This window comes from Canis lupus, chromosome 20, assembly GCF_003254725.2.
Source record: "Canis lupus dingo isolate Sandy chromosome 20, ASM325472v2, whole genome shotgun sequence".
Lineage (NCBI taxonomy): Eukaryota > Metazoa > Chordata > Mammalia > Carnivora > Canidae > Canis > Canis lupus.
The window spans coordinates 8,572,624-8,598,479 of NC_064262.1; the positions used below are offsets into that span (position 1 = coordinate 8,572,624).

The 25,856-nt window shown below is 41.8% G+C and overlaps 1 protein-coding gene across 4 annotated transcripts; it reads left to right on the forward strand.

Annotated features, from left to right (window-relative positions):
- Positions 1–9,554: 9,554 nt before the first annotated feature.
- Positions 9,555–25,278, forward strand: CIDEC (cell death inducing DFFA like effector c). Of its 4 annotated transcripts, none has more exons than XM_025450399.3 (6): positions 9,557–9,636; positions 11,825–11,902; positions 12,865–13,018; positions 20,090–20,248; positions 20,338–20,525; positions 24,783–25,278. In XM_025450399.3, the coding sequence occupies exons 2-6, from the start codon at positions 11,850–11,852 to the stop codon at positions 24,943–24,945; spliced, it is 717 nt and encodes a 238-aa protein (XP_025306184.1). In that variant the 5' UTR covers positions 9,557–9,636; positions 11,825–11,849; the 3' UTR covers positions 24,946–25,278. The 4 variants fall into 4 exon arrangements, with proteins under 4 accessions (XP_025306203.1, XP_025306184.1, XP_025306191.1 ...); XM_025450406.3 differs by lacking the exon at positions 9,557–9,636 and adding an exon at positions 9,663–9,705; XM_025450418.3 differs by lacking the exon at positions 12,865–13,018 and having other exon boundaries at positions 9,555–9,636.
- Positions 25,279–25,856: the final 578 nt, after the last annotated feature.

Consider the following 25,856-nt stretch of genomic DNA (forward strand, 5'->3'; position numbering starts at 1 on the left):
GGGATCCCACGTTCACCTTTTTAAACTGAAGACATCGCTGTCCCCACTTTACAGACGGGGAAGTGATAGTAGAAAAGGGCTCTGTAACTCTCCCAGCAGCACACGTGATTGACAGTCTCAGACTCTCTCCCCGTGGATGACTTAATCGTTGCAAAGAGAAACTGGTAACTTGACAGGGGGAGGGGCCTAGGGTGCACCCTCCCTCAAGGAAGTGAAGTTAACTCGGTCAGTGATGAGACAGACTGACATCTGTCTTTCCCTTACACTGAGCACAGGGCATCACTTCCGCGCTATATCTGACAAAAATCCTTAACTTGCATCTAATAGATAAATTGAAGGACATTCTATAAGATAACTAGACTGCATTTTTTTTAAATGTCAAGGATGTGGGCGTGCCTGGGTGGCCCAGTCGGCTGAGTGTCCGACTTAGGTTATCAGCTCAGATCTTGACCTCGGGGTCATGAGTCCAGGCTCCACGGTGGGCTCCACGCTGGGTGTAGAGTCTATTTAAAAAGTAAAAATGTTGTGGCACCTGGCTCAGTGGTTGAGCGTCTTACCTCTGGCTCAGGTCGTGTTCCCCGGAGTCCTGGGATGGAGTCCATGAGCTACCTGCGGGGAGCCTGCTTCTCCCTCTGCCTATGTCTCTGTCTCTCTGTGTCTCTCACGTATAAATAAAATCTTAAAAAAAAAAGAAATACAATTTCCTTTTTTATTTATAGCTTTGGCATTTAAAATTTTTTATTATTTATTTATTTATTAAAGATTTTATTTACCCGTGAGAGACTGATGCAGGACTGGATCCTTGGACCTGGGGACGACCCAAGCCAGAAGCAGACGCTCAACCACTGAGTCACCCAGGGATCCCGAAAATTGTATTTCTTAAATAATAAGACTTGAGAGTCTAAATGACCGCTTGATCCAATTTTGTGTTAGTAGGCATGAAAATAACATCAATCTCATACATCTCTACCACAGCTCTTGGGTGACCAGGTGCATCCTCAATGAGCAGTACATTCTGAAAGAAATCTTTTTTTTTTTTCCTTCTAAGTAGTAGGTCTCAACAGCAGGCTTAAAATATTCAGTAAATCACATTATAAACAGACATGCTATTATCCAGAATTTGTTGTTCCATGTATAGAGCACAGAGTAGAGTTAGTATAACTTTTAAGGGCCCTGGGACTTTCAGAATGGTAATGAGCACTGGCTTCAACTTCAAGTCACCAGTTACACTAGTCCCTAACAAGAGAGCCCATCCTTTGAAGCTTTGAATCCAGGCACTGACTTCTCTCTAGCTATGAAAGTCCTAGATGGGGACACCTGGGTGGTTCAGTTGGTTGTGTCTGCCTTCAGCTCAGGTCATGTTCCCAGTATCCTGGGATCACCCCCCCCCCTCCCCAAATCAGGCTCCCTAGTCAGCAGGGAGTCTGCTCCTCTCCCTCCGCCCCTGCTCATGCTCTTTCTCTCTCACTCTCTCAAATAAATAAAATGTTTTTTTTTTTTAATCCTAGATGTTATCTTCTTCCAGTAGAAGGCTGTTTCATATACACTGAAAATCTGTTGTTTCATTAGCCACCTTCTTTAATGATCTTAGCTAGATTTTCTGGATAATTTGCTGCAGCTTCTACTTGCTGCTTTATCTTGCAATTTTATGTTATGGAGACGGCTTCTTTCCTTAAACCGCATGAACAACCTCTGTTAGCTTCAGACTTTTCTTCTTCAGCTTGCTCATCTCTCTCAGCCTTCAGAGAATTGAAGAGAATTAGGGCCTTGCTCTCAATTAGGCTTTGGCTTAAGGAAGTGTTGTGGCTAGTCTGATGTTTTATTCAGACTATTAGAACTTTCTCTATATCAGCAACAAGACTGTTTCACTTTCTTATTATTCATGTATTCACTGAAGTATCACTTTTACTTTTCTCCAATGACTTTTCCTTTGCATCCACAACTTGCTGTTTGGTACAAAAGGACTAGCTTTCAGCCTGTCCCAACTTTCAACATGTCTTCCTCACTAAGCTGAATCATTTTTAGCTTTTGATTTAAAGTGAGAGACTTGTGATTCTTCCTTTCACTTGAACACTTGGAGTCCATTATAGGATTATCAAATTGGCCTAATTTCAATATTGTTGTGTCTTAGGAAATATAGAGGCCTGAAGAGAGGAAGACAGGGAGAGAAACTGCCAAATGGTGGAGCAGTCACAGCAATGCTGGTTAATGAAGTTCTCTGTCTTATATAGGCATGGTTCGTGGTGCCCCCAAGCAGTTACAATAGTAACATCAAAGAGCACTGATCATAGATCACCATAATAAATAAAATAATAATGAAAAAGTTTGAAACATTGCAAGAATTACCAAAATGTGGCACAGAGAAATGAAGTGAGCAAATGCTGCTGGAAAAATGGTGTTGACAGACTTGCTCAATGAAGGGTTGCCATGAGCCTTCAACTTAAGAAGAATGCAATATCTGTGAAACACAATAAAGTGAAGTATGATGAAGTAAAGTATGCTTGTATCTGTCTCCTCCCCCTATACTCTCTTGAGAATCTTTTCTTGCCCTGTGGAACTTCTGCTGACCCTTTAGAATCTATCTTATTACTCCAGCAAAATTCACCTGCTCCGACATTAGCTCCCATGGCTCTCACTCAGTAAGTTGCAGTGTTTGTTAAGCCTAATTTAGGACCATTTGTGATAGAATCACCCAGGAATTTTTTTTTAATCACCCAGCATGTATTTCTGGGGTACCTGGGTGACCCAGTCAGATAAGTGGATCATGATTTCATGTCCTGGAATCAACCCTAGCATGAGGTTCTATACTCAGCAGGGATTCTGCTCAAGGGTTCTCTCTCGTTCTCTCTCTGCCCCTTCCCCCACTTGTGTGTGTGCTCTCTCTCTAAAATAAATAAATAAATAAATCTTTTTAAAAGACCATATATCTCTGGGCCTTGCCTTTACCCAAATAAATCATTTGGGCTGAGATTCTTTATTTTTAATCTAAAATGTTGACTAGGGGGGATCCCTGGGTGGCGCAGCAGTTTAGCGCCTGCCTTTGGCCCAGGGCGCGATCCTGGAGACCCGGGATTGAATCCCACGTAGGGCTCCTGGTGCATGGAGCCTGCTTCTCCCTCTGCCTGTGTCTCTGCCTCTCTCTCTCTCTCTCTCTCTGTGTGACTATCATAAATAAATAAAAATTAAAAAAAAATAAAATGTTGACTAGGTAATGCATTTATGTGGTTTAGAAATCAAACAACATAATACATTTCTGCACAATGAGCACATAGAAAGATGTTCAGCACTGTTAGTCATTAGGGAAATGCATTTCAAAATCTCTATGAAATCCCACTCCACACCCACTGGGATGACTAAAATAAAAAAGATAGACCATAACAAGTGTTGCCATGGATGTGAGGAATTGGAACCCTCAATGACTGGTAGGGATGTAAAATGGTACAGCTATTTTGGAAAATTTGCTTGACAGTACCTAAAGAAATTAGAGTTACTAATATGGCCCAGCAATTCCATTCCTAGATATATACCCAACATACATCTATGCAAAAATTTGTACAAAACATTTATAGCAGCATTACTAAAATAGTCAAAAAGTGAATAACCCTATTCATCAACTGATGAATGGATAAAAAAATGTGGTATGTCCATAAATAGTTATTTGGCAGTGAGGAAGGACATATACTACTTCGTGTGTGAACCTTGAAAATATTATGCTAAGTGAATAACTAGTCATAAAGGACCCCATATTGAGTGATTCCATTTATATGAATTATCAAAATAGACAAAGCCATAAAGATCAAAAGCAGAGTGGGGATTGACAGGAGGAAAAAGGGATTAATTGTAATAGGTATGCAGTTTCTTTTTGAGGGTGATAAAGATATTCTACAATTATATAGCAATGATTGTTGGACAACTTCGTGAATATACTAAAAACCACTGAATTGTACATCTTAAAAGGATGAACTTTATGGTATGGGAATTATATCTCAATAAAGTTGTTATTTTAAAATGCAAATGGTCATAAGGGAAGGGCAATAATGAAAAGGTGTGATCATTTACAGCAGCAAGATTTTTTTTTTTGTTTCTTTCTGTTTTGTTTAAGTAGGCTCCATGCCCAACGTGGGACTTGAACTCATGACCCTGAGATCAAGAGTCACATGCTGTACTGAGTGAACCAACCAGGCACCCCTAGAGCAGTGATATGTAACTGCTTTGGTACCATAGACATCTTTGGCACCCTGGGGACCCCTTCTCAGAATGAAGTTTTTGAATGTACAAAATACAATATAGAAGATTACAGTGAAAGCAAATTGTATCAAAATAAAGTTCTCTGATTTTTTTTAAAGATTTTATTTATTTATTCATGAGAGACAGAGAGAGAGAGCAGCAGACATAAGGCAGAGGGAGAAGCAGGCTCCACGCAGGGAGCCCGACGTGGGAGGCAGGCGCTAAACCGCTGAGCTACCCAGGGATCCCCAAGTCCTCTGATTTAAAAAAAAAATACATGCAGTGAAAACTCCTCCTCTCAACTCTGCTCCCCATCTTCCTAGGTCTCAACTCAGTCTGCCCAACTCCACCCCAACCAAGAAAACACTTTCGTTTTTTTTTTTAATGTTATTGTATCTATTTCCAGAGTTTTTTTAAAGCACAGACAAACAAATGTAAAGTTATATTCTTGTTCTACTCTTTCTTAAATACAGAGGGTACTGTATTATACACACTATTAAAGACCTTGCTTTTTGTTTCCATGTAATAATATATCTTGGAGATTTTCCCCCAAATCAATATATAAAGAACGTCCTCAATTTTTTTTTGCTTCCTAGTGTTATTCCATTATATGATTAAAAGATAATTTTTTAAAGATTTTATTTATTTATTCATGAGCATACACAGAGAAGAGAGAGAGAGGCAGAGACACAGGCAGAGGGAGAGGGAGAAGCAGGCTCCATGCAGGGAGCCCTACGTGGGACTCAATCCCAGGTTTCCAGGATCATGACCTGGGCTGAAGGTGGCGCTAAACCGCTGAGCCACTGGGCTGCCCTAAAAGATAATTTATTTAACTTGTCTTGCTTGTAGGATATTTGGATCATATCCAGTATTTTGCTATTACAAACATAGCTTCAGTACATTTTATTTATTTATTTTGTACATTTTATCATTTCATTCCTGAGCAAGTAGATCTATAGTCTGGAATTCCAAAATTAGTATTGTTGGGTCAAAGAATATATGATGTTTGTAATTTTCATAGATCTGGACATATTGTCTTTCACAGAGGTTAGACGGATTACATTCTCACCAACAATATGTGATTGTGTGTGACTCCTTGCTTTCCCACAGTTTGCCAACAACATCTGCTAGTCTGATGGGTGAAGAATCACATCTCTGTGTAGTTTCATGTTGTATTTCTATTTCTTTTTTTTAAATTTCTGTAAGTGGGATTAAATGCCTTTTCATATGTTTAAGGGTCATTTGTATTTCATTTCCCTGAATTGCGTTCATATCCTTTGCTCATTTTTCTACGATGTTGTTGGTCTTAGTTTATATATAGATAGAGGAGGAAGAAGAGAATGAGAAAGAGAGAGAGACAGAGACAGAGACAGAGAGAGGGAGAGAAAGAGGGAGAGGAGATCAACATCTTGCCTATATTAGTTGCAATATAGCTTTATTTGTGTATGTCATTAGACTCTGCCCAGGTATGACAAGTTGAACATGCAGAATTTTTTTTTTTTTTAAGTAGGCTCCATGCTCAGTGTGGAGCCCCCGGGGGCTTGAATTTACCACCCTGAGATCAAGACCCAAGTTGAGGCATGGATGCCTGGGTAGCTCAGTGGTTGAGCATCTGCCTTTGGCTCAGGTTGGGTCCTGGGATCAAGTCCCACATGGGGCTCCCCACAGGGAGTCTGCTTCTCCTGCCTATGTCTCTGACTCTACCTGTGTCTCTCATGAATAAATAAATAAAATCTTTTAAAAAAGAAAGAAAGAAAAAGAAAGAAAAAAGAAAGAAAGAAAGAAAGAAAGAAAGAAAGAAAGAAAGAAAGAAAGAAAGAAAGAAAGAAGAAAATAATAAAAAGACCTGAGCTGAGATCAAGAGTCAGACTCTTAAGTGACTGAGCCACCCAGGTGACCTCAGAATACTTTTTAAATGTAATTCAATGCATAATCTTTTCTTTTATGGCTTCTCAATTTTGAGTCATAGCTAGAGTCTTTCTCCACTCCAAGGTATCTCAAATGATTTCTAGGCCCTTCAGAGTTTAAGAACCATGCTCAGACATCTGCCTCTCCCACTAGAATGTGAGGTCCCCAGATAGGGACAAGAACTGACTCCTCTGTGTCTCCAGCAGCCCAGAGTGCCTGGCATAGTATAAAGCCTCAAGAAAATGCTTGTTGAATAAATAAATCCTAATTGGTTCAAAACCATCCTCTTCTCCTAAGTACTGTAAAGAATCCTCAGGTTCATGGAGCCATCCTCTACCCCAAGGCAGGTGATCTTTGATTTTGGCTTGCAGTTACCTTTTCCTTATCTGAGTCTGCTTTCCATGATGCATTGAGAGTTCATCAGAACCAGACTGCTTTGAGTCATCCACTGACACTCAATCACATGTTAGATGTTCAATAAATGTTTGAGGGATGAGTGTCTAAGGGAGGGGCCCAACCTGTTCCCCAGAACTTCTCTGAAGTATTTGTTTATACTTCTCTTCTGGCTCTTGGACTGCCTTCAAGTTTAGTGACTTGTGTTCCTGTCTCCTCATTCTGCTCCTTCCTATCCCAGATCCTTTGTACTGATGTTTTCTTTGCCTTAACCGTTCCCCCAGGACTTCAAAAGATTGGCTTCTCAGCAGTAGGATTTAGCTCGAAGTTCTTCTCCCTTGAGTCCTTGCCTGAACCCACAGGCCAATGTAGTTCTCTAGCCATTTGTTATCATACCACTTTGCTTTGTTTTCTTCCTAGAAGGTTATTATCTGAAATCCTTTTGTTTATTTGCATATTTGTACAGAATCTGAGTTCCCCGCTGCCCTAGGAATGCCAGCTCCTTGAAGTGTAGAACAAGGCTGGGTTCTTTCCTGCTTCTTTCCTCCTCGTAGGGCTGGCATATAGTAAATGCCAAGTAAATATTTGCTGAATAAATGAATGGACGATGGCTGTTTGGGAGTTCCTCGAGGAAGGGATTTAGATATTAATAATAGGGGCACCTGGATGGCTCAGTCAGCTGGGTGCCCCATGAGGACTCTTGATTTCAGTTCAGTTCGTGGTCTTAGGTTCCTGGGATCTGGCTCACACTCAGCAAGGAGTCTGCTTCTCTCCTTCTTCCTTTGCCCTTCCTCTCACTCACTTGCTCTCTCACTCTCTCTCACACACACACACACAATCTCACTCTCTCAAATAAATAAATAAATCTTTAAAATAATAATTATAATAATGAGTGATTTATTGAGCCCGAAAGATGCACTAAATTGTGCAGTAAGTACATTTCATGATTATCTCAATCTTCATGACAACCAGTGAGGTAGGAGCTATTTTTAATCCCTATTTGTCAGATCCAACTGAGGCTTAGAAGAGTTACATCATACAGCTAATGCTAGACCTCTAGCTCAAGAGTGAGGTTCCTGAGCAGTCACACCTTCAGGATCACCTAGGAACCTATTAGAAGTGGTTTCTCAGGCTCCACCCCAGTCATACTGACTTGGAAACTCTGGGATGGGGCCCAGCAATCTAAATTTTAACAAGCTGTCCAGGTGATGGGGACACTGATGATACACAGTGTGAAACATCTTGAGCTGAAAAAAAGATGAGCTTGAACTCTTGTTTTTTTATTTTTTTTAAGATTTTATTTATTTGAAAGAGAGAGTAAGCATGAGTTCGGGGCAGAGAGAGAGGGAGAGGGAGAGGAAAAAGCAGGCTCCTTGCTGAGCAGGGAGTGAAGCAGGGCTAGATACCAGGACCCCAGGATCTTGACCTGAGCTGAAGGCAGATGCTTAACTGACTGAGCCACCCAGATGCCCCTTGAACTCTTTTTTTAAAAAAAACACTTTATGAAAAAAAATAAACATTAAAAAAATAAATAACACTTTATGTATCACTTGTAAAAGCAGAAATAAATAACAGCTTTATGCAGATATAATTCATATACCACATGTCCACCTACTCTAGTGATCAAATCAATAATTTTTATATTATTTTTTTAAGATTTTATTTATTTATTCATGAGAGATACAGAGAGAGAGAGAGAGAAGCAGAGACACAGGCAGAGGGAGAAGCAGGCTCCATGCAGGGAGCCCGACGTGGGACTTGATCCCAGGACTCCAGGATCACTCCCTGGGCCGAAGGCAGGCGCTAAACCACTGAGCCACCCAGGGATCCCCAAATCAATTATTTTATTTTATTTTATTTTTTTTAAATTTTTATTTATTTATGATAGTCACACACAGAGAGAGAGAGAGAGGGGCAGAGACATAGGCCGAGGGAGAAGCAGGCTCCATGCACCGGGAGCCCGACATGGGATTCGATCCCGGGTCTCCAGGATCGTGCCCTGGGCCAAAGGCAGGCGCCAAACCACTGCGCCACCCAGGGATCCCCCAAATCAATTATTTTAAATATATTTTTCAGTGTTGTACAACCATCGCCAAAATGGACTGTGATTAGATTAATTGATTAGAACATTTTCATCTCTCTTAAAAGAAACCCCATCACTCCCCATTAGAATCATTCCTCATCCTCTCTCCCTCCCCAGCTCTAAGCAACCACTAATTTATATTTTCTATCTTTATAGTTTTGCCTATTCTGGTCATTTCCTACAGCTGGAATCATACAAATATGTATGTAATCTTTTATGACTGCCTTCTTTCACTCTGCATGTTTTCAAAGTTTATTCATGTAGTAGCATGTAATCCTTTTTATTGACAAATAATATTCCGCTTATGGATATGCCACATTTAAAAAATGCATTCATCAACTGATGAGCATTCAAGTTGTTTCTATCTGTTAGCTATTGTGAATAACACTGTGAACATTTGTGTATAAGTTTTGGCGTGGACATATATCTTCATTTCTCTTGGATAATACATGTAGGAGTAGGACTGCTGGATCAAGGGTTAGATCTTTCACTATTAACCACTACACATTTTAGCTAGCCTTAGTCTCTAGTATTATTAAATAATTATGACACCAATATTCCCTTCTATCTATTAATTGTTTTTATTGCAAAGCTTTTTACTTTTATTATCACAAATCCTCACCACAATTCTTTAACACAGGAATCGTTATTGTATTGCTGTTGTACAGGTGAGAGAAACGGGTTCCCAGAGACAGCTTGTCTACACTCAAACAGTGAACTTGAGTGGAGTTGGGACCACAACTCACATGCCCCTATATTCTGTGCACTCTGTGCCTGATATCACATCCTGAGCCATACCCTGTCCCAGAGCTTTCGAAACTTGCCTTTTTCCCTCCTTTTGAGCCTTTTCTGGATGTTAGGCTGTCCTGAAGTCCCAAGGGTGAGAGCTGCACACTTACTCCCCATGCTCTTTCCCCCAGCTGGAACTGAAGGCCAGGGGAGGGGCTTCTCTGGGAGCTGGAAATAAAATGGAACAAGGGCTGTGCTGTGCTGGGCAATATCTTACTGGAGGCTGTGAGGGGGCGGTAAGTGTTTTGTTTTGGGACTTGGGGAGGAAACTCCTGGAGAGCAGGTGAGAAGCTCCTGGTGAGCAGGTGAGGAGGGCTTTGCAGTTTTGCTTCAGATGGAGAGTAAGGAGGGAGGCTGAAACAAGCTGACATGGGTAGTGCTAACTGGGGGAGTTCACAGATGGGTGGTGCTAGGAAATCCCCCTAAGTTGTTAGAAGGAAAGAGGGATTTTACCTGCCTGAGGAGAGGGCTCCTCATTCCATGACCACTCTTTGAGCCCCTTGCCCTGTGCCAGGTCCTCTCTGCCCTGGGAATACAAAGAACATTTCAGGGCAAGGCACCCAAGGATTGGTGGGGCTAAGGCAGAAACAGACACTGAGGCACACTTGGCTTGGAAGTAGGAAGGGCAAGAGGAAGGGGGAACTGTATGCACCACCTAAGAAGGCTTTCCAGGGTCTGTGCTTTTCTCATTTATAGCATTCTTGTCCAGTCTGTGTTGTCCATATAAAACTTTTCTTTTTTTTATTTTTTTAAATTTATGATAGTCACACAGAGAGAGAGAGAGGCAGAGACACAGGCAGAGGGAGAAGCAGGCTCCATGCACCGGGAGCCCGACGTGGGATTCGATCCCGGGTCTCCAGGATCACGCCCTGGGCCAAAGGCAGGCGCTAAACCGCTGCGCCACCCAGGGATCCCCATATAAAACTTTTCTTATCAGAAAATACATTCATACATATTTTTTTTTAAGATTTCATTTATTTATTCTTAAGAGACACAGAGACACAGGAAGAGGGAAAAGCATGCAGGGAGCCTGATGAGGGACTCAATCTCTGGGATCCCGTGATCATGCCTTGAGCCAAAGGCAGCCGCCCAACCCAATCGCTGAGCCACTCAGGTGTCCCAAGCCTTTTTATTTTTAAATTTTATGTATGTAGGGACGCCTGGGTGGGCGTCTGCCTTTGGCTCAAGGCGTGATCCCGGGGTCCCGGGATCAAGTCCTGCATTGGGTTCCTTGTACGGAGGCTGCTTCTCCCTCTTCCTGTGTCTCTGCCTCTGTGTGTGTGTCTCATGAATAAATAAACAAAATCTTAAAAAAATAAAAAGGCTTTCCAAAGAGTGGAAAGTAGTGAGATTGAGTCTTCAAGGCCGCATTTGTTTAGCCCTAGGCTGGAGAAGGACACTGCAGGTGGAGAGAACTGTCTTTCCAAAGACTCAGAACATGCAAGGGCACCTGGGTGGCTCACTGGTTGAGCATCTGCCTTTGGCTCAGGTCGTGATCAAGGGGTCCTGGGCTCCTATGGGGAGCCTGCTTCTCCCTCTGCCTATGTCTCTGCCCCCCTCTCTCTCTCTGTCTCTCATGAATAAATAAAATCTTAAAAAAAAAAAAAAAAGACTCAGAGCATGCAAGAGCTGAAGTAGAGAGGTTGAAGAGAAAGCTGGCAGGTGAGCTGAGTATCAGCTAGATCTCTATGTTCAGGATGGTTGTCAGTAGCCAGGAGCCACAGTGGCTATTTTGATTTAAATTAGTTAACATTAAACAAAGTTAAAAATCCAGCTCTTCAATTGTACTAGCCACATTTCAAGTCCTCAGTAGCCACATGAAGTTAGGAATTCTGGTACTGGGGAGAAATGATATAGAACATCTCCAACATCCGTCATCACAGAAATTCCCTCTGGCCAGTGGGAAGTCTCAGAAAGGGTTCAGATTGCTCAAGGACACAGGAGAGAGCCTGCTTGGACTGAGCTGCCTGGCCTGTGTGAGCCTGGCCTGTGAGGTCTCTGGGCTGTAGATAAGGAAACAGTCTCCAGAAAAGGTAGGTGATATGACTCACCTCCTGCCAGCGTGAAGTAGACTCTGGCCCCAGGGATAGGAATCAACCAGGCAGGGCCTCTTCAGCCCCAACTGGGAATCCCTGATCAGTGTGACCAGAGCCAGAGTCAGAGAAACATGGAGTGAGTAGTCCTAGGGAGGGAGGAGCAGCTGCCAAGTAGGTTGAGCCTGGGTCTCCAGGGGGTCTCCAGCTTGGTCCCAGTTGGCATGTGTGGGATTGGATAAGAGAAGGGCTGGAAAGGTGTGTGTGGGAGTTGAGAGGAGAAACCAGAGTGTAGGTTAGCTGGATGGGGGTGGGGTTACACTCTGTCAAAAGGTGAGTGAAAGGGAGCCTTCTGTTCCTACCCTAACTAGCTTTTCTGCTTCCTTCCCAGGTCCAACATTATCCAGGTGACAAGGATGGAATATGCCATGAAGTCCCTCAGCCTTCTCTACCCCAAGTCCTTGTCCAGGTGAGGAGAAGCAAGAGTAGAAGCAAAAGGGAGCTACCTGTAAGGCAGACCTTCTGAAATTTCAACAGGCTCATAAGTCACCTGGGCATCTTATTAAATGCAGATGTATATTTAGTAGGTCTGGAGTGGGACCTAAGATTTTGCTTTTTTTTTTTTTTTAAATTAGAAAAAGTGGAGCACTTGAGCTGGGGTGGGGGGGAGGCACACACACACACACACACACACAGAGAGAGAGAGAGAGAGAGAGAGAGAATCTTAAGCAGGCTCCATGCTCAGCATAGAGCCCAAAGCAGGGCTCAATCTCAGGACCCTGAGATCATGACCTAAGCTGAAATCAGGAGTCAGACACTTAACCAACTGAGCCACCCAGGTGCCCCCATTCTTGATCTCATTTAAACCTGATCACGATTTTGGGAAGTAGAGATTATTATACCTAATTTTAGGTATAATAATAGATGGGGGTACTGAAGCACAGAGTGGGTATTCTCAATCACCTAGCAAATGAGTAATGGAGCCAGGATTCAGGTTTGAGTCTGACAAAAACCCAGGCCACTTCACCACTTCATTTCATTTTACAGGTGGGAAGAGAGAGACCAAGAGGGGAAAGTGGTATTGGGGAAATGTGGGATGGGTCTCCAATCACCTTGCTACTCATCATGGTCAGTGTCATCAAGCAGCATCAATGCCACTTGGAAACTTATTAGACATATAGAATCCCAGACTCCACTGAGACCTACAGAATCTGAATCAGATCCCCAGAGGACATATATGTCACTAAAATGTGAGATGTACTGATCTGGCAGGCCTTTGAGTAAGACTAGAAAGATTAGAGCAGGCTTGGTGGGTGGTAGAGGAGAAATATGAGGAGCTCCACCTCTGGGGGATGGGACTTAGGTTCCTGCCATGGGGCAATGGCTCAGAGGCAGCAGACAGCTCATTCTAATGCTCCAAGTTGTCTCCAGGCATGTGGCAGTGAGCACCTCAGTGGTGACCCAGCAGCTATCGTCGAAGTCCAGCCTGGAGGCCCCCAAGGCCCGGCCCTGTAGAGTAAGCACTGCTGACCGGAGTGTGCGGAAGGGCATCATCGCACACAGTCTCAAGGACCTCCTGAACAAGGTGAGGGAAGGGGCTACCCTCAACACAGCCCAACCACTGGGACTGTGGCTGAGAGCTGCTTCTGTCCTCTGGGTCGTGAGCTGGGAGTTCAGCTGGGATGTAGCTCATGGGTTAGATGGTGAAAAGATTTCCTTTCTGATGCCAGCTCTAATAGGTCAATTAGTGCTGTCTAATGGATTAGTGACAGGCGGAAGGCAGTATATTGCCACCCTATGCTAATAGTAGGTCAGTGGTATTTTCAGAGTATATTTTTCTTATTGGAAGGACCTATAAGTTCCCTTTTCCATTGTACACATGCCTGGAAGTTGCAGAAATAGGCACAATCTTAGAGATTCTATTTCCCATCTCCTCCCTTTAGCCAGGGCAGGTCTTCAATCTGTCTCCTACACTGGCCTTCCATGGAAAGCTTAGTGAATAGCTATGGAAGACTCTCTTCAAACTATTTCAAGCTTCCAGAGCAGGAAACCAAAGACACACAGCTCTGTGGACAGTAGTAAGAGCAGGCAAGAGTAACACCCTTCCCTATTTCTATGTTCCCTCTCTCCCACTGCTTCTCCTAGAGCCTCATCTAATCTGGTTCTTTATTAATCTTGTGCTTCACTGCCCTATTAGCTTATCAGCTCCATGTGAGGGTAGCCCTGCTCCTATACAAACCCAGTTGCCTGGCACAGATCATACATTTGGATTAAGCTTCTGATCACTAGAGTCTAGAGTTTAACATATAGAAATCATAGCTGACCTGAGTCCAGAGTCCCTCCCTTGCTTCTGTGAATTAGGTCTATTGTTCCTCATGGGAGCCAATTTTCCCTCTCTTGAGACTTGTGGCTATGACACACCAATTTCTTATGTCCAGAATCAAAAAGTCTCTTTCACATTGGAGTCTAAACTTACTAGTGTTATTCACCTGAGGTCTGGGGACCACCTCCTGTACCAAAGTGGACTTGTTGCCCATGACTTCCCAGAATGCCCTCCCTGGGATTGATTAGGTGATGAGTGAGGCTCAGGAGTTGTCATTTTTAGTGAGTTCTTCAGGAGATTCTTAGTCACTTAGTTTGGGGACACTGAGTTAGAATCCTAACTCTAAAGGATGCAGAGAGGAACAACAGTGAGGGTCCATTTTTTCCAACATGGAACACAGGTCAGAAATGAATCTTACTGGGGATCCCTGGGTGGCTCAGCAGTTTAGCGCCTGCCTGTGGCCCAGGGCGTGATCCTGGAGTCCTGGGATGGAGTCCCACGTCAGGCTCCCTGAATGGAACCTGCTTCTCCCTCTGCCTGTGTCTTGGCCTCTCTCTCCCTTTCTCTGTGTATCTCATGAATAAATAAATACAATCTTTAAAAATAAAAAAAGAAATGAATCTTACTGATAGAGCAGGGAGGACATCAACCTATCTGCTGCTTTTCCAAGTTTGGCAATTTATAAAGAAAGGAGCAGAGAGAGTGAGGGGGAAAAGGGCAAGATGATATGGTTGGCAGTGACCAGATTATTAGTCCTTGATTGGCCATGGTAAAGAACAGAGGGGTTTCATTTTAAAAGACCACAGTAAGCCTTTAGAGGATTTTTTAAAAATTAATTTTGAAAGAATCTCAAACTTACAGAAGTTGCAAGAACAATACAGCACTTCTTAAATCTTTGAGAGTAAATTGCCAACCTGATGCTTCTTATTCTTGGATACTTCAGTGTGTCTTCTCTACAAACAAGAATATTCTCCTATATCATTGAAGTAGAACCATCAAAACTGGGAAACATACAATCTTACATGACCACAGTTTAATTCTGAGACTTCATTCAAATGTTACTAATCATCCCAGTAATATCCTTAATAGCAAAAGGATCCAGGTATGGATTGAGTATTTTATTTAATTGTGTGTCTCTTTAGTCTCCTTCAATCTGGAACAGTTCATCAATTTTCCTTAAATTTCATAGCCTTGATTGTTTTGAATATTATAAGCCTGTTGTTTTGTTTACTGTGCTTCAGTTTGGCATGGCTTATGTCCTCAATTCAGCCTGTATATCTGGCAGGAATATGATAAAAATAGGTTGTCACTGCAAAATTGCAAATAACTTTGTCACATTACTGTCTAACTTTGATTATCTGAATAAGGAGGTATATCCAGGCTTCCCTATGTAAAGTTATTATTTTTCCCTTTGTGTCAATTATTTTCTATAGAGGTATTTTGTATTAAATATATATCTCATTCTGCACTCAATTTTCAACTTCTTCATTTACTTGTGTCAGAAGAGATTAAAATATTTCTATTTTAATGGGATATGAGGATGATAACAGATTATTTGTTGATGCTCAAATGGTCCAAGATTGGTCTTCTGGGTGGCTCAGTGGTTGAGTATCTGCCTTTGGCTCAGGTCGTGGTCCCGGGGTCCTGGGATTGAGTCCCACACTGGGCTCCCCAGAAGGAGCCTGGTTCTCTTCTGCTTATGTCTGTGCCTCTCTCTGTGTGTCTCTCATGAATGAATAAATACAATCTTTTTAAAAAAAATTTGTCCAAGATTTAGCCAGTGGGACTCCTGTCAACTTGTGTCCTTTTCTCAAGTCCCTATTATTCTTCAGTGCTTTCTGACTTTCAGTCATGATGAAGTATTGCAAGCTTATTTTGTATTTTACTTGCCCCAGCCCTGAATTGGCCATTTCTCCTAAGGAGATCTGCTTCATTTTAGTGGAGAATGGTATTCAGAAATTAAGATCTGGGAGTTAGGTGTGTTCACTGCTATTGGTGTGTTGCTGATCCCATAACTTTATTGAAGAATTTTAAGCAGAAAAAATGTTCTCTAGCAAATGAAAGCAAGAAAACTAAAGTGTGAATTCTGCTATCCCAAGAGATAGATGATGTGGTCGTGAATGTCCTAAATAGTCTATCCTTATATACAATTTCCTTAAATGGGGTAGTATTATAATACGCCACCTGACTTTTCATTTCATTCTCTAGCATGAATGGGTCATGGAACTCCTTCCATTTTAATCAATATAGTATAAAATTTAGTAAATGCATATAATGGATAACTTCTAGCATTTCTTGGAATCATAACCTTGAGGTAGTTACTACTATTTTAATTTTCTAGAAGCAGAGGTCAAGTTCCTTCACTGGGATTTAAACTCAGGCTGTAGGGGATCCCTGGGTGGCTCGGTGGTTTGGCGCCTGCCTTTGGACAGAGCGTGATCCTGGAGTCCTGGGATCAGATCCCACATCAGGCTCCCTGCGTGGGAGCCTGCTTCTCCCTCTGCCTGTGTCTCTGCGTCTCTCTCTCTCTCTCTCTCTCTCATGAATAAATGAATAAAATATTTAAAAATAAATAAGTAAAATAAACTCAGGCCGTCATCTCATACATATTTGCCTTTAACCATTGTGAGGACTCTAAGACTATACTTGCCTCAACTTTTTGGATGATGAAACTAGTTCAGATAAATGCAATAACTTTCTTAAATTCAGAATAATATTGTAAGGGAGCTAGAATTCAAACCCAGGTTTTTTAAACTCTAGAGATAGACTATCCAATGCAATAGTTACTAGTTACATGTGGTTACTGAACTCTGAAATGAGGCTAGTTGAAACTGAAATGTGCTTAAGTATAAATTACAAGATTTTGAAGACTTAATAAAAAATGTAAAATCTCATATTTTTATATTGATTTTATGTTGAGATCATATTTTGGATGGAATTAAATATATGACAAGTATCATGTGGCTATTAGAAAATTTAAATTTACAATTGTGTAATACAGAGCATCTATGAAAAACTCACAGGTAACAACATACTTTTTTTTAAATTTTTATTTATTTATGATAGTCACACAGAGAGAGAGAGAGAGGCAGAGACATAGGCAGAGGGAGAAGCAGGCTCCATGCACCGGGAGCCCAACGTGGGATTCGATCCCAGGTCTCCAGGATCGCGCCCTGGGCCAAAGGCAGGCGCCAAACCGCTGCGCCACCCAGGGATCCCCAGTAACAACATACTTAATGGGAAATTCTGAAAACTTTCCCCTTAAGATCAGGAATGCGATAAGGATATCTGTTCTTGCCACTTTTATACAACAAGGTGCTGGAGGTGCTAGCTAGGATAATTAGGCAAGAAAATAAAATAAAAGGCATCCTGATTGGAAAGGAAGAGGTAGAACTATTCCTATTTGCAGACAGAAAACCCTATAGAACACACACATACAGACACACAATTAGAGCTAATAAATGGGTTTGGCAAGGTTGCATGATATAAGGTTGCAGGATGTAAGACCAATATACAAAAATCAATTGTATTTCTATATACTGGCAATAAATAATCTGAAAATAAAATTAAGAAAAATGAAGGGCACTTGAGTGGCTCGATTGGGTAAGCGTCTGACTCTTGATCTCAGCTCAGGTCTTTATCTCAGAGTCATGAGTTCAGGCCCCACATTGGGTTCCATGCTGGGTGTGTCACCTACCCATAATTTTTTTAAAAATAAATAATGAGTCCATTCATAATAGCATCAATAAGAATAGAATATTTAAGAATAACTTTAACAGGAGTATATGACTTATAGATTGAAAATTAACATTGGCAAAATAAATTAGACTGAAGATTTAAACAAGATCTAAATAATAGACAAATGTGCTCAGGGACTGGAAGACTTAATGTTGTTAAGATGGCAATACTCCCCAGCTTGATCTGCAGATTCAATGCAATCTCCATCAAATTGCAGCTACTCTTTTCCTAGATATTGACAAGTGGATGCTAAAATTCATATAGAAATACAATGGACCAAAACTAACTAACACAATCTTGGAAAAAGACAAAGTTGGAAGACTTACATTTCCTGGTTCCAAAACTTACTACAAAGCTACAGTAATCAATTCTGTGGTATTGACAAAGGATAGACTCACTCTATTAGTTTGCTAGGGCTTCTATAACAAAATACCACAGATTGATACTTAACAGAAATTTATTTTCTCTCAAATCTGGAGGGTGGAAGTCTGAGATCAAGGTGCTGTCAGGTTGGGATCCCTGGGTGGCGCAGCGGTTTGGCGCCTGCCTTTGGCCCAGGGCGCGATCCTGGAGACCCGGGATCGAATCCCACATCAGGCTCCCGGTGCATGGAGCCTGCTTCTCCCTCTGCCTGTGTCTCTGCCTCTCTCTCTCTCTGTGACTATCATAAATAAATAAAAATTAAAAAAAAAAAAAAAGGTGCTGTCAGGTTTGGTTTCTTCTGAGGCCTCTCTCCTTGACTTGTAGATGGTTGTCTTCATGTTTACAGGGTATTCCTTCTGGGTATATTTCTTTGTTCTAATCTTTCCTTTTTATAAGGAAACCAGTAATACTGGAATAGGGCCCATCTTAATAATAGCATTTTAGGGCAGCCCGAGTGGCTCAGTGGTTTAATGCTGCCTTCAGCCCAGGGCGTGATCCTGGAGACCTGGGATCGAGTCCCACATTGGGCTCCCGGCATGGAGCCTGCTTCTCCCTCTGCCTGTGTCTCTGCCTCTCTCACTCTCTCTGTATCTCTCATGAATAAATAAATAAAATCTTTAAAAAAGAAATTATTAAAAAAATATATATCATTTTAATTTAATTACCTCTTTAAAGACCCTATCTCCAGAGACACCTGGGTGGCTCAGTGGTTGAGCATCTGTCTTTGGCTCAGGTCATGATCCTGGGGTCCTGAGATCGGGGCTTCCCATGGGGAGACTGCTTCTCCCTCTGTCTGTGTCTCTGCCTCTCTCTGTGTGTCTCTCATGAATAAATAAATAAAATCTTAAAAAAAAAAGACAATCCAATTAAAAATGCATAAGGAGGGGTGCCTGGATGGCTCAACTGGCTAAGCATCTGCTTTCAGCTCAGGTCATGATCCTGGGGTCCTGAAATCAAGCCCTGCATTGGGCTCCCTGCTCAATAGAGAGCCTGCTTCTCCCTCTCCCTCTGCTGCTCCTGCTGCTTTTGCTCTTTCTGTCAAATTAATAAATAAATAAAATATTTTAAAAGATGGGTAAAGAAAAAAAAAGATGGGTAAAGAATTGGAATGGACATTTCTCTAAAGAAAATATTTATTTATTTTTCTTTTTTTAAAAGAAAATATTTAAATGGCTAATAACATATGAAAAAATGTTCAATGTGATTAGTCTTTAAGGAAATTCAAATTAAAACTATTGCATACTCACTATAATGTCTAAAATAAAAGACAGACAATAATAAGTACTGATGAAGATGTAAAGAAATTGGAATCTTCATCCATTGTTAGTGATTATAAAATGATGCAGCTGTTTTGGAAAACAGTTTTGTAGTTCCTCAAAAAGTTAAACATACAGTTAATTGTGTGACTAGCATTTTCATCCCTAGGATATACCCAGGAAAACTGAAAACAGATACTTATTCACAAACTTGTAGATGAATACTCATCTCAGCAACATTCATAATAAAAATGGAAACAACCCAAGTGTCTATATCAACTGATGAATGGATTAAAAATGTGATTATATCTATATAGCAGAATATTATTTAGCCATAAAAAGAAATGAATCATGCTACAACACAGATGAACCTTGAAAACATACTGAGGAAAAGAAGCCATTCTAAAAAGACCACATATTGTATGATTCCATTTATATGAAATGTCTAGACTAGGCAAATCCATAGAGACAAACATAGAGGTTGCCATGGGTTAGGAGATAGGAAATAACTGCTAATTGGTACTGGGTTTCTTTTGGGATGATGAAAATGTTCTGAAATCAGATAGTTGTACAACTTAGTGAATGTAGTAAAAAATACTGAATTATATAATTTAAATGGGTGAATTTTATAGCATGTGAATTATATCTCAATAAAAAATTACATATGTGATTCCCACTATATTTTTATTGGGCAGCACTGCTCTACAACATAACCATGAAGCTAGGTACCAAGTAGGACCATAATATAGAATCTTTGGGTGGCGATCCCACAGCAAGAGCCTGGGTTCCAGTCCCATTTCTCATAGATCCTTAACCACTTGTTCTTTCCCTGGCAGCTAAGATGATGTAATATGGGTCTTCCTCATGCTCTGTGGCTACATGGGGATAGCAGAAGCATCACTGATCTGATTTCTAGGTCCGGGACACCCTGCTGCTGGCAGACAAGCCCTTCTACCTGGTGCTGGAGGAAGACGGTACAACTGTAGAAACAGAAGAGTATTTCCAAGCCCTGGCAGATGACACAGTGTTCATGGTCCTCCAGAAGGGGCAGAAATGGCAGCCCCCCCAAGAACAGGTGAGTTCCCACCTGTGTGATGGGGAGAACATTGGATGCCTGGGAGAAGTCCTTGGGAGGGTACCAACCATAGGCTTGTCTTGACACAGGGTTCTAGGTACCAACTGTCCCTCTCCCATAAGCCTGCCAAGAAGATTGATGTGGCTCAAGTAACCTTTGACCTATACAAGATGAACCCACAGGACTTCATTGGTTGCCTGAATGTGAAGGCCACTCTTTATGGCACATACTCCCTTTCCTATGACCTGCATTGCTACGGGGCCAAGCGCATCATGAAGTGAGTGAATTGGGATTCGCTGGGGATAGGGTGGGTATTCAGCAAGGAGAGAGCACCTCTCTGCTCATATGGACCTCAGCTTCTTAGGACCTGGGACTAGTGTTGATTTTGACAAAGCATAACAGTTAGCATTTGTCTAGAACGTTAGGGCTGAACTAGTGCTTTCGCATATGCCAAAGGGATACACATACTCTTCCAGGTGGAACAGGGATACATTATTTTCTTTTTTTTTTTTTTTTTTTGATACATTATTTTCTAATTACTTTCCACTACAACAACTACTTTTTTTCACCTAAAATAATAAGTTTTCCTAAGTAGTATTTTAATCAATGTTTTAAAAGTGAACATGTGTCAAAGATTGTATTGAACTCATTAATTAAGGAGAGAACCAGCAAGCAGTTAAAATCAGTTCAGAGAATTCAAAATCTAACCAATATATAGGTCCATCAAGGATGCTGAGATAAGGGGTGCCTGGGTGGCTTAGTCATTTGAGTGGCCAACTCCTGGCTTCGGCTCAGGTCATGATCTCAGGATGATGGGATCAAGCCCCATTTCAGGTTCTGCCTTCTGCCCCTGGGAAGTCTGCTTGGGATTTTCTCTCCTTCTGCTTCTGCCCCTCCTCCTCCCTCTCTCTCTCTCATAAATAAACAAAACTTAAAAGAAAAAAGAATGTTGAGATAAATTCATAGACACAAAATTGGATTTTTCCATGTGGGTGGGAGGGATGAAATAATTGTCCTTCCACAGAAGGAATTAATTTGCATGTCCATGGAAAATAGTCATTTGTATTATCTAATGAAATTCTTTTAAACTTTTTACTGTACTTCTGAAATCAAGTAATACAGGAAGCATGAGAATATGTTAAATTGTAAGACAAGGATTGTTGTGGTGGTGTTTCCCAATTTCAGCTGCTCCATTCTAGTGAATTCTTACCCTATCAGGTGGATGCAGCCACTGAGGCAGAGGCATCCAACTATTCCAAAGCCACAAAGCTAGGGAGTAGCAGACCATGGCCTCTTGCCAGTTTCTTCTGACAGATTCTTCTCCTCCCCAATTGCTTCATTTAGCATCTCTTGAGCCATCCACAGTGTGCCTGGCCCTGTGATGCAAGCTAAAGATCCAGAGATAAACAAAATGTCAGAATGAGCTCCACGCTGGCAAGAATTTCTATTGCCTCCGGTACCTTGATGAATGCTGGCACATAGCAGTAATTCAAAAAATTGTAGAATGAATGAAGATGCATTTGATCCTTGCTCTTAGAGGCCTTCTGAGAAATAGGATCCCCACACTTCTGCCAGAACATATATAGCTAGAGTATACCAGACCTTCTTGGCTTTCTGAATTTCTTCTGTGCACATCCAGTCTGGAGGTGAGGGACCTGAGGTGTTCTGCTTGCCAGAGAGGACATTCAATGACAGGCTTGAACCTAGTTTTGTGGCTAGAATTCTCACATTCCTCCTAGTCTACATTCTTTTTTTTTTTTTTTTTTTTTTTTTTTTTAAGATTTTATTTATTTATTCATGAGAGACAGAGAGAGAGGCAGAGACACAGGCAGAGGGAGAAGCAGGCTCCCTGCAGGGAGCCCGATGTGGGACTAGATCCCTGGACTCCAGGATCACACCCTGGGCTGAAGGCAGAAGCTTAACTGCTGAGGCACCCAGGGGTCCGTCCTATTCTATATCCTGCCCCATCTTGATCTGGGCTTGCTGCCAGTAGTTTGCAAATTTCAAAATCTAGAGCAAGAAGTTTCAGCCTGTAAACTCAGTGCATTAAGGGGAAGTAGGACTCTCAGACCTAAACACAGTAGACATGTTGGTATCAAAAAAACAGCAAGCTGGGGTAGGTGTGGTGAATTAGTGGTGTCAGCTAGTTTTATTATTACTGTTATTGTGGTTATAGTAAAACATACATAAGATTTACCATTTTAAAAATATTTTATTTATTTATTCATGAGAGAGAGGGGTTGGGGAGAGAGGGAGAGAGAGAGGCAGAGACACAGGCAGAGGGAGAAGCAGGCTCCATGCAGGGAGCCCGATGTGGGACTTGATCCTGGGTCTCTAGGATCAGGCCCTGGGCTGAAGGCGGCACTAAACCGCTGAGCCACCTGGGCTGCCCAACCATTTTTAAAATATTTTAAAAATTTATTTGAGAGAGAGGGAGAGAGAGAGAGAGAGAGAGAGAACGAACAAGCAGGGGGAGCAGCAGAGGGAGAGGGAGAAGCAGGCTCTCCACTGAGCAGGGAGCCTGATGCAGGGCTCCAACCTAGGACCCTGAGATCATGACTTGAGCCGAAGGCAGACACTTAACCAACTAGGCGCCCCTAAAATTCACCATTTTAACCATTTTAAAGTGTATAATTCAGTGGCTGTTAAGTACTCTCACAATGTGCAACAGTTACCACTATCAATTTCTAGAACTTTTTCATCATCTCAAACTGAAACTCTGTACCCATTAAACACTAACTTTCCAAACACTAACTTTCCACCCTACCTTCTTTCAGTCCCTGATAACATGTGTTCTGCTTTCTTTCTGTTAATTTGCCTATTCTAGGTATCTTATACAGTACTTGTCCTTTTGTGACTGGTTTATGTCACCGAGCATGTTTTCAAGGTTCATCCACGCTGTAGCATGTGTCAGACTTTCATTCCTATTTATGGCTTGATAGCTGGTTTTAAGCCTTAGTTCTGTAATTTTAGAAATGAGTATACTTCTCAGGTAGAGCCTTTAAATTTTTAAAGAAGGGGCGCTTGGGTAGCTCAGTTGATTGAATCCGACTCTTAGTTTCAGCTCAGGTCGTGAGATCCCCTTGTTGGGATCTGCACTTGATCTTAGCCAAAAGGCTGAGAAGCGATTCCCTTGTTGGGATCTGGGCTCAGTGAGGAGTCAGCTGGAGATTCTCTCTCTTTCTCCCTCTGTCCCTTCTCTCACTCACACTCCCTCTCTCCCTAAAATAAATAATCTTTAAAAAATAAATAAATAACATTTTAAAGAATTTTCAAGTGTAGATCTTTATAGTTCTAATTATCTTTTTGCCTCCCTATACCTCAACCATAAGTTCATTTATCAGATAAAGGTTAATAGTTTGAAAGTTTTAATACCAGGACACCTGGGTGGTACAGCGGTTGAGTGTCTGCCTTCGGCCCAGGGCATGGTCCCCGGATCGAGTCCTACTTTGGGCTCCTTGCCGGGGGCCTGCTTCTCCCTCTGCCTATGTCTCTGCCTATCTCTCTCTCTCTCTCTCTCTCTCTCTCTCATAAATAAATAAAATATTTTTTAAAAAAGAAAGTTTTAATACCAGTTAGAAAGTCTTTATTTTTCTTTAGCTTTCTCTTCCCTGATTCCCCTTAGGGCTAGACACCCCTAGTAACCCTCATTTATCTTTTTTTTTTCTTAAGATTTTATTCATTTATTCATGAGAGACACAGAAAGATAGGCAGAGACATAGGCAGAGGGAGAAGCAGGAACCCTACAGGGAGCCTGATGTAGGACTGGATCCTAGGACCCGGGATCATGACCTGAGCCAAGGCAGACGCTCAACCGCTGAGCTACCCAGGTGCCCCCATTTATCTCTTTTAAACATATTTGGAAAAGAACTTGGTTAAAGTAGTCAAGCATTCAACCAGCTACTCTTGTTTCTATGTTTTGTCCTACTCACCTATCTATTAGTCTCCAAATTAAGTGACTTTATGCTATTTCAATCTCATAACTTTATGAGGGATCAAAATGGTATAATCCTATTTTACAGATGAGAAAGCAGAAGCTCAGAACTATAATAATTTGCCAAGCTTTACACAGCTAGTAAGACTGGATTAGAACTCTGGCCTTTCTGATTTAAGCTCTGTTCTCAGTACATTGCAACACCAAGCACGGGGATCTTCATGTGTCCAGTGCTCTGAAAATTAGCTACACTACGCATGACTTGGAAATGCCTCAGCCTCTAGAACAGAGGTTATAAAGCACAGAGACATGGTACTGAGATTAAGGTGGCTGGCCCAAAGTAGTATTACAAAAATTAAAGGCCTTATGAAATTAGCTTGAATTTTGCATGAGAAAATAAGGAGGTAATGGACATCTCCATTAAATTATGATTGCAGGCAATGCTTATAGATCTTTCGCATTTGCTGAGGGAGGGCACCATCCATTCCTGTTGGCACACTGCTCTGCGGTTTGTGAAATTATGGAGGTAGCATGGAGGGTTGGATAGCAGGGAGGGGTTTTCTTCATGTTTTGACTCTAGTGCCTTTTTCTTCCACCCAGGGAAGTTCTTCGTTGGGCCCTCTTCAGCATGAAGACCACAGGCCATGTGCTGCTCGGCACCTCCTGTTACATGCAGCAGCTCCTGGATGCCACGGAGGGAGGGCAGCCCCCTGAGGGCAAGGCCCGATCGCTCATCCCGACCTCTCTGAAGATGCTGCAGTGAAGGCTGGAGTCCTTGGAGACATTCCCCCAGACAAGGATTAGAATGTGGCCCCTATGCTGCCATTCAAAGCTAGTAGCATCCACAAGACGGCAGCTAGACAGCCTCTTACCTTGCCACACCCTTCTCACCCAACTAGGACCATGAATGATGAAGTCTTCCCAGGGGAAAAAGGCAAAAACCTGAGAATTGCTAGTCAGAAAGTCTGCCCCTCAGCTCCCTTTCTTCACATGCTCTACTTTCATCACGCTCCCCACCTCCTGGCCAACCAGCCCTAACGCTCCTGAAAGAACTGTGTATGATACTAGAGAATTCACATTACATTATTTATGCTGATCCATCTTTGCCTGTGTTTTTTGTGGGTGAGGGTCTGGAGTTCTGTCTGCAAGGTTGGAAAGGTCTAAGGGACGAGAGGAATCTATTGTCAAGCCATTTTCCCAAACGTGGGGGTTACAGGAAACAGGACTTTTTCTACCAACAACAACAAAAAATATTTCTACCAACAAAAAAGATATTTGATTCTGGAACTAATGTCTGCTTAATCAGAGACTTGAGCAGACCATGTAAATCAATATGATAAAGTTCAATTTCTAAAGGAAATCTGACCATCAGAAGGGCTTTGAATGGCAGGGTAGGACTAAGGCACTTCTCTCATAACATTTTATTACAACCTTTTAAGTATTTAGCAGAGAAAGTACTACTCAGGCTGTAACACAACCCTCCATCAATGCTCTCCCTGGCTTACTAGACAACTTATCTTTCATGTTTCTTGTTGTTATCTTTCATAACAACTTCAGATTTCAAAATGAGCTTTTACTTAGCCTCAAAGAATATTAGTTTCTCATCAGTGTGAGCTGGAATTTTTCAATATAGAGCAACTCAAACAAGATAAAAACATGAAAGGCTGAGTTTGT

What these genes read in the sequence shown, in the direction of transcription:
- CIDEC (XM_025450399.3), top strand. Translation starts at nt 11,850, where the DNA reads ATGGAATATGCCATGAAGTCCCTCAGCCTTCTCTACCCCAAGTCCTTG. An exon ending in TCAAGGACCTCCTGAACAAG is followed by an intron (nt 13,019 to 20,089) that starts GTGAGGGAAGGG and finishes TCTGATTTCTAG; the next exon opens with GTCCGGGACACCCTGCTGCT. An exon ending in GGCAGCCCCCCCAAGAACAG is followed by an intron (nt 20,249 to 20,337) that starts GTGAGTTCCCAC and finishes GTCTTGACACAG; the next exon opens with GGTTCTAGGTACCAACTGTC.